Source organism: Pseudophryne corroboree, chromosome 3 (genome assembly GCF_028390025.1).
Source record: "Pseudophryne corroboree isolate aPseCor3 chromosome 3, aPseCor3.hap2, whole genome shotgun sequence".
Taxonomy (NCBI): domain Eukaryota; kingdom Metazoa; phylum Chordata; class Amphibia; order Anura; family Myobatrachidae; genus Pseudophryne; species Pseudophryne corroboree.
This window is the reverse complement of record NC_086446.1, coordinates 9,662,692-9,672,069: the sequence shown is the minus strand read 5'-3', so window position 1 is coordinate 9,672,069 and position 9,378 is coordinate 9,662,692. Positions and strand designations below refer to the sequence as shown.

The 9,378-nt window shown below is 44.0% G+C and overlaps 1 protein-coding gene across 2 annotated transcripts in view; it reads right to left on the bottom strand.

The window, feature by feature from the left end:
• Window positions 1–1,163: 1,163 nt before the first annotated feature.
• Window positions 1,164–9,378, bottom strand: part of LOC135056955 (zinc finger protein 271-like) — a 31,040-nt gene continuing 22,825 nt past the window's right edge. The window contains exon 6 of one of the 2 annotated variants that reach the window (XM_063962747.1): window positions 1,164–3,501. In XM_063962747.1, the coding sequence (XP_063818817.1) occupies window positions 1,430–3,501 (2,072 nt within the window). In that variant the 3' untranslated portion in view covers window positions 1,164–1,429. Of the gene's footprint in view, window positions 3,505–9,378 lie in introns of both variants that reach the window. The other variant, XM_063962746.1, reaches the window with a different exon arrangement.

Sequence of the window (9,378 nt, the reverse complement as noted above, 5' to 3'; positions counted from 1 at the left end):
ACGCCCCTGCTCCTGTTGATGGAGGAAGCACAGCAAGTCCAATGTACCCAAGAAGCCCTGCTCTAAGAAGGTGTTCGTGCATGTGGAGTCTCTATGGAGCCAGTCACACAAGTGTCTTAACAGAATTGCATGTTTATAGGCCACATCTGGAAAATGTATACCCATTTGATTTGGGTTGGCTCATCCAAGGAAATATAATGCGAGGCAGTCCCACCCCTTTATATTAGAAAGGATATGGCTAGACAGTTCCCACATTAAACACATACAGGTCCAATGGGTGATGGGGCAAAACTTTGCCTAGGTACGGTAGATCCATTTTAGCCCATTGCAAGGGGAGCCGAGTTGACCAGAGGACAGGTAGTCTGGCTGTCAACATTGCTGTTTTTTTTGTTTTTTTCCCATATACGGAAAGAGATAGGATCACCCTATTTGCTTCTATCAAGTATCATGGAAAGAGGCCCCCTAAGGTAGCGTATACTCATAAAACTCATTCTAAACTTTATGGGGGTTTCCAGTTGCCTGTCTTGCAGATACCAAGAGGCATGCATCCGGTCTCAAATTATTGGTTTTAGAAAGGGCTTCAGTGGTGGCTTATCTGCTTGCTGGTCTTGTTTGGACTCCTAGTCTGTCTAGTCCCTTACAGTCTATTGTAAACATTACGTGTATGGTACATATCCAGTTGGATGTGGACATTGTGCTACCTACTATCTTTGCATGCAGTGTCCCTGCTTATTCCCAAACTCTTTCTTTTCTCCTGGTCCAAAAAAGGTTTACGGACCATAAACTGACTGCTGGATTTGACACCTGTATTACCCTTTGAGGCGTTATGTCAATATGTGTCTTTCCATGGTTGGACACGTTTAAGTTTCAGGCACAAGAAACTAGCTATTACAACTTTACCCCACACTCCCTTTCCTCTTTCACACCAGCTTTTATCGATATTGGTAAAGAAGTCTATACGAGTGACATTTAGTTTTGGTACCATTATATATCTCTAATCACTATGCAACAAAAGCTTAGTTCTTAGCTACAGTGTGAATCTGATCTGCAATGGTCCATAACGACTGCCTGAACCACACTGATTACAAGACATTATAGAAAGGTATAGAGTGGGAGGAGATTAAACTCTTGATGCTACACTATATACCCAATTGTATCCAATGTTTCACCATAGGAGGAATGATAAATATTTTAATGTTTGAAACATGTTACATACATTCCACGTCACATGAATTAAAGCACAACTTTCACCAACATACAGCGCAGACAGGAAGCCATTTTGGAGACATGGTATATACTATAATCAGTAAAGGAGCGCAGGCAATTACAACTTTTAAATGTGATTTTTTTTAAATGTTTTTAGTAAAGTATACCTTTTGGAAATATTAACACTTTAATATACTGTCAGTGGAGATTTATTAAATGGTCTCTAATGAATGTGAGTGCTCTGATGCATAACAAGGTATGATTTCCTTGTAAAACATTTCCCACACACAGAACATGGAAATGGTTTTTCACCTGTGTGACTTCTCTGATGTATTACAAGATATGATTTCCGTGTAAAACGTTTCCCACACACAGAGCAAGAAAATGGTTTTTCACCTGTGTGACGTCTCTGATGTATAGCAAGAGCCGATTTCTGTGTAAAATATTTCCCACACTCAAAACATGAAAATGGTTTCTCTTGTGTGTGACTTACCAAATGTCTATCAAGATGTGATTTCTGTGTAAAACACTTCCCACACTGAGGACATGGAAAAGGCTTGTCACTTGTGTGACGTCTCTGATGTGCAACAAGATATGGTTTCTGTGTAAAACATTTCCCACACTGAGAACATGGAAAAGACTTCTCATGTGTGTGATGTTTCTGATGTCTAACAAGATATGATTTCTGTGTAAAACATTTCCCACAGTTAGCACATATAAATGGCTTTTCACCTGTGTGACTTCTTTGATGTGTAACCAGATATGACTTCTGTGTAAAACATTTCCCGCACTTAGAACATGGAAATGGCTTCTCACCTGTATGACCTCTCTGATGCTTAACAAGACTCGATTTCTCTGTAAAACATTTCCCACACTCGGAGCACGAAAATGGTTTCATACCTGTGTGACGTCTCTTATGTACAGATAGTGCAGATTTGTGTGTAAAACATTTCCCACACACAAAACACGGAAATGGTTTCTCACCTGTGTGACATCTCTGATGTATATCAAGATCTGATTTCTGTGTAAAACATTTCTTACACTCAGAACATGAAAATGGTTTCTCTTGTGTGTGACTTCTCTGATGTCTATCAAGATGTGATTTCTGTGTAAAACATTTCCCACACTGAGAACATGGAAATGGCTTCTCACCTGTGTGACGTCTCTGATGTATAACAAGAACTGATTTCTGTGTAAAACATTTCCCACACTGAGAACATGGAAATTGCTTCTCACTTGTGTGATGTCTCTGATGTCTAACAAGATCTGATTTCTGTGAAAAGTATTTCCCACACTTAGCACATGGAAATGGCTTCTCACCTGTGTGCCTTCTCTGATGTGCAAGAAGATCTGAATTCTTTGTAAAACATTTCCTACACTCAGAACATGAAAATGGACTCTCATCTGTGTGTCTTCTCTGGTGCTTAATAAGATGTGATTTGTGTGTAAAACATTTCTCACACTTAGAACATGAAAATGATTTCATACCTGTGTGACATCTCTGATGTGTAACAAAATTTGATTTGTGTCTGAAACATTTCCCACAATCAGAGCATGTAAATGGTTTCTCACCTGTGTGAATTCTCTCATGTGCATTAAGTTCTGATTTCTGTGTAAAACATTTCCCACACACAGTGCATGGAAATGGTTTCACACCTGTATGAGTTCTCTGATGTCTAAAAAGATCCGATTTCTCTGTAAAACACTTCCCACACTCAGAGCATGTAAATAGTTTCTCACCTGTGTGAAATCTCTGATGTCTAACAAGATATGATTTCTGTGTAAAACATTTCCCACACTCAGAGCATGGAAAAGGCTTCTCACCTGTGTGGCATCTACGATGTCTAACAAGATATGATTTCTGTGTAAAAAATTTCCCACACTCGGAGCACTGAAATGGTTTCTCACCTGTGTGAGTTCTCTCATGTGAAACAAGTTTTGATTTCACTCTAAAATATTTCCCACACTCAGAACATGAAAATGGCTTCTTCTCTGTGTGACATTTCTGATGTCTAACAAGTGAGGATTTCTGTGTGTAACGTTTACCACATTCAGAACAGAGAAATACTGTATCATCTGTAAGATCTGCACTATGTGTAAGAATATTGGGGTTATCACGAGAACATTCCTCAGGATTAGTGGAATCAATTGATATTTTGGCAATATGAAGTACTGGATCCATATTTAGGGAAATTAGGGATTCTCCTGTAGAATCTTGGGTGATTTTAGCTTCTATCTCAAATTCTGAAGACAAAATGAGATGTCCGTCTGAAGAATTCAAGCTTTTCTGTCCATCTGCTGGAAATAAAAACACATACAATTAGGAAGTTGCGAGATTTAGTTACATCATTTATTTTTTCAAACAAGACTATGTAAAACAAGAAAAAAATGTAATGTTGAATATAATAAATGTGAAATAGAAACAAGTAATTAGTCAAACTGAGTTTCTTGGTTCCATCGGTGATGGAGTGAGCTACAGCTCCTAAAGGCCTCATTGTCCACTCAGCTTCCAGTCCCCTTACAGCTGTTATTGGCATACTGATGGCAGAAATCGGCCGGAGACCACCTCAGTGCATGGAGCGGTACCTGGCTTTCCTGATGTCCTCTAAACATCAGTGGCCCCCAGTCTGGGAAAATCAGTGCAACCTCGAATATGGCCACAACTTCCAGAGAAGTCTGAGCTCCAGATCTGTGACCTGAGACACAGCAACTGACCCCACTAACCCTCTCTCCACTATACCCAGCTTCAGGTACTGTGCCCCCCCATCCTATGGGTATATTATACAAACCATAATGGAGACTGTAAGCCATTCACTAAACGAACAAACAAAAGAGCAGACTAGTCGCAGATATCAAAGGGCAGATCCAACAACTAGCCCAAAGGGTTTCCAGGATGCCAAGCCTTTAAAATCACAGGCTTGCATATTACAGAAGTCTATCAGATGTGGTCAAAATTGGTTGATCTACAAAACAGCCCCCTCTAAAATAATTTGAGAATTGCAAGAAATATTCAGTCCTCATTATACCATTTTTTTTAGATCAACGCTCCCTGAAATGTTGCATATACAAGATTCCTGCAGTGATCTGGTCATAGGACACGTTCATAGGACGGGATCCATCTGGCCACAACCTAATCCCAAACTGTGCATCATCCTTTTCCAATGCCTCCATAAGCAAGCTATTTGGACGGCATAATGCAGACAGTACAACGTATAATGGAATAGCTCTAAATTCAGTTTTTTCCAGAACTATTTCCCAGAACTCATAAGGGTACATAAGGCATTTGCACTTTTAGCGCCAGTCGAGCCCAATCTGGTTGCAAATTTGCTTTATTGAACCCGTCACGCCTTTGGCTCTTACATAGGGATTCTTTCAAAGATCTCACCTCAACTTCAGGTGTGGAAGCCTATTTGGATGAAGAAAATACTGCAAAAAAATGCTTATTTGGAGGATGTCGATGAATCATGGGACGTGAAACGATGTTGGAAAGACCTGGTCACGTTATATAACTGCTATGCTTCAGCTGGTTACAATGGCTACCGGAAGCAACTGAATCTTGATGTATTTGTGACCCTCCTTTCCTTTGTTGCTATATAATGCCGAACCTTATAAAAGATTTAGATGTAGCTGAGTTGGGCTTCGGGCATCTTAGACCCAGTAATGCTGAGAATTTTGATATTAAAATTCAGTGAAGTCCACTGGCTCATTTTCTACTCTGGAACCTGTTGGGTCTTGTAGAGCAAATTGCCTAGTTCTATTTTTATCTCGTCTTCCTATAATTGGTTGTCCACCTTCACTACAATGTTTCTCTATCGTCCTAGTGGATGCTGGGGTTCCTGAAAGGACCATGGGGAATAGCGGCTCCGCAGGAGACAGGGCACAAAAAGTAAAGCTTTAGGATCAGGTGGTGTGCACTGGCTCCTCCCCCTATGACCCTCCTCCAAGCCAGTTAGATTTTGTGCCCGGCCGAGAAGGGTGCAATTCTAGGTGGCTCTCATAAAGAGCTGCTTAGAGAGTTTAGCTTAGGTTTTTTATTTTACAGTGATTCCTGCTGGCAACAGGATCACTGCAACGAGGGACAGAGGGGAGAAGAAGTGAACTCACCTGCGTGCAGGATGGATTGGCTTCTTGGCTACTGGACATGAAGCTCCAGAGGGACGATCACAGGTACAGCCTGGATGGTCACCGGAGCCACGCCGCCGGCCCCCTCACAGATGCTGAAGCAAGAAGAGGTCCAGAATCGGCGGCTGAAGACTCCTGCAGTCTTCTTAAGGTAGCGCACAGCACTGCAGCTGTGCGCCATTTTCCTCTCAGCACACTTCACACGGCAGTCACTGAGGGTGCAGGGCGCTGGGGGGGGGCGCCCTGGGAGGCAAATGAAAACCTTTAAAAAGGCTAAAAATACCTCACATATAGCCCCAGAGGCTATATGGAGATATTTACCCCTGCCTAAATGTACTAAATAGCGGGAGACGAGCCCGCCGGAAAAGGGGCGGGGCCTATCTCCTCAGCACACGGCGCCATTTTCTGTCACAGCTCCGCTGGTCAGGAAGGCTCCCAGGTCTCTCCCCTGCACTGCACTACAGAAACAGGGTATAACAGAGAGGGGGGGCAAAATAAATGGCTATATATATATATATATATTAATATAAAAGCAGCTATAAGGGAGCACTTAATCATAAGGCTATCCCTGTCATATATAGCGCTTTTTGGTGTGTGCTGGCAGACTCTCCCTCTGTCTCCCCAAAGGGCTAGTGGGTCCTGTCTTCGTATAGAGCATTCCCTGTGTGTCTGCTGTGTGTCGGTACGTGTGTGTCGACATGTATGAGGACGATATTGGCGTGGAGGCGGAGCAATTGCCTGTAATGGTGATGTCACTCTCTAGGGAGTCGACACCGGAATGGATGGCTTATTTAGGAAATTACGTGATAATGTCAACACGCTGCAAAGTCGGTTGACGACATGAGACGGCCGACAAACAATTAGTACGGTCCAGACGTCTCAAAAACACCGTCAAGGGTTTTTAAAACGCCGTTTACTTTAGTCGGTCGACACAGACACAGACAGGGACACTGTATTCAGTGTCGACGGTGAATAAACAAACGTATTCCTTATTAGGGCCACACGTTAAAGGCAATGAAGGAGGTGTTACGTATTTCTGATACTACAAGTACCACAAAAGAGGGTATTATGTGGGATGTGAAAAAACTACCATAGTTTTTCCTGAATCAGATAAATTAAATAAAGTGTGTGAAGGTAGAATTCTCGCCTGCCACGCGGGAGGCCCGGGTTCGTTTCCCGGCCAATGCACCATGATGCGTGGGTTCCCCCCGATAGAAAATTATGGGCGGTATACCCTTTCCCGCCAGAAGTTAGGGCGCGTTGGGAAACACCCCTTAAGGTGGATAAGGCGCTCACACGCTTATCAAAACAAGTGGCGGTACCGTCTATAGATAGGGCCGTCCTCAAGGACCAGCTGACAAGGCTGGAAAATATAATAAAAAGTATATACACACATACTGGTGTTATACTGCGGCCAGCGATCGCCTCAGCCTGGATGTGCAGAGCTAGGGTGGCTTGGTCGGATTCCCTGACTAAAAATATTGATACCCTTGACAGGGACAGTATTTTATTGACTATAGAGCATTTCTATATATGCGAGATGCACAGAGGGATATTTGCACTCTGGCATCATGAATAAACGCGATGTCCATAACTGCCAGAAGATGTTATGGACACGACAGTGGTCAGGTGATGCAGATTCCAAACGGCACAGTATGGCCGTATAAAGGAAGAGGACTTGTTTGGGGTCGGTCCATCGGACCTGGTGGTCACGGCAACTGCTGGAAAATCCACCGTTTTTTACCCTAAGTCACATCTCTGCAGAAAAAGACACCGTCTTTTCAGCCTCAGTCCTCTCGTCCCTATAAGATCATATCTGCCCAGGGATAGAGGAAAGGGAAGAAGACTGCAGCAGGCAGCCCATTCCCAGGAACAGAAGCGTTCCACCGCGTCTGACAAGTTCTCAGCATGACGCTGAGACCGTACAGGACCCCTGGATCCTACAAGTAGTATCCCGGGGGTACAGATGGGAATGTCGAGACGTTTCCCCTTTGCAGGCTCCTGAAGTCTGCTTTACCAAGTCTCCCTCCGACAAGGAGGTAGTATGGGAAAAAATTCACAAGCTGTATTCCCAGCAGGTGATAATTAAATTACCCCTCCTACTACAGAAAAGGGGTATTATTCCACACTATATTGTGGTACTGAAGCCAGAAGGCTAGGTGAGACTTATTCTAAAAATTTTTTTTTGAACACTTACAAAGGTTCAAATTAAGATGAAGTCACTCAGAGCAGTGATAACGAACCAGGAAGAAGGGGACTATATAGTGTCCCGGGACATCAGGGATGCTTACCTCTATGTCCCAAATTTGCCCTTCTCACTAAGGGTACCTCAGGTTCGTGGTGCAGAACTGTCACTATCAGTTTCAGACGCTGCCGTTTGGATTGTCCACGGCACCCCGGGGTCTTTACCAAGGTAATGGCCGAAATGATGATTCTTCTTCGAAGAAAAGGCGTCTTAAATTATCCCTTACTTGGACGATCTCCTGATAGGGGCATAGTCCAGGGAACAGTTGGAGGTCGGAGTAGCACTATCTCGGATACTGCTACAATCAGCACGGGTGGATTCTAAATATTCCAAAATCGCAGCTGATCCCGACGACACGTCTGCTGTGCCTAGGGATGATTCTGGACACAGTCCAGAAAAAGGTGTTTCTCCCGGAAGAGAAAGCCAGGGAGTTTTCCGAACAAGTCAGGAACCTCCTAAAAACAGTGCATCATTGCACAAGGGTCCTGGTAAAAATGGTGGCTTCCTACGAAGCAATTCCATTCGGCAGATTTCACGTAAGAACTTTTCAGTGGGATCTGCTGGAAAAATGGTCCGGATCGCATCTTCAGATGCATCAGCGGATAACCCAATATCCAAGGACAAGGGTGTCTCTCCTGTGGTGGTTATAGAGTGCTCATCTTCTAGAGGGCCGCAGATTCGGCATTCAGGATTGGATGCTGGTAACCACGGAGCCCAGCCTGAGAGGCTGGGGAGCAGTCACACAAGGAAAAAATTTCCAGGGAGTGTGATCAAGTATGGAGACTTTTCTCCACATAAATATACTGGAGCTAAGGGTAAATTTATAATGCTCTAAGCTTAGCAAGACCTCTGCTTCAAGGTCAGCCGGTATTGATCCAGTGGGAAAAACATCACGGCAGTCGCCCACGTAAACAGACAGGGCGACACAAGAAGCAGGAGGGCAATGGCAGAAACTGCAAGGACTTTTCGCTGGGCGGAAAATCATGTGATAACACTGTCAGCAGTTTTTCATCCCGGGAATGGAAACTGGGAAGCAGACTTCCTCAGCACGACCTCCACCCGGGAGAGTGGAAACTTCATTGAGAAGTTTTTTCCACATGATTGTAAACCGTTGGGAAATACCAAAGGTGGACATGATGGCGTCCCGTCTGAACAAAAAATGGGACAGGTATTGCGCCAGGTCAAGAGACTCTCAGGCAATAGATGTGGACGTTTCTGGTAACACCGTGGGTGTACCAGTCGGTGTATGTGTTCCCTCCTCTGCTTCTCATACCTAAGGTGCTGAGAATTATAAGACGTAGAGGAGTAAGAACTATACTCATGGCTCCGGATTGGCCAAGAAGGACTTGGTACCCGGAACTTCAAGAGATGCTTACAGAGGTCTTATGGCCTCTGCCGCTAAGAAGGGACTTGCTTCAGCAAGTACCATGTCTGTTCCAAGACTTACCGCAGCTGCGTTTGTCGGCATGGCGATGGAAAGCCGGATCCTAAAGGAAAAAAGGCATTCCGGAAGAGGTCATTCCTACCCTGGTCAAAGCCAGAAAGGAGGTGACCGCACAACATTATCACCACGTGTGGCGAAAATATGTTGCGTGGTGTGAGGCCAGGAAGGCCCCACAAAGAAATTTCAACTCGGTCGTTTCCTGCATTTCCTGCAAACAGGAGTGTCTATGGGCCTCAAATTGGGGTCCATTAAGGTTCAAATTCGGCCCTGTAAATTTTCTTCCAGAAAGAATTGGCTTCAGTTCCTGAAGTCCAGAAGTTTGTCAAGGGAGTATTGCATATACAAACCCCTTTTTTGTGCC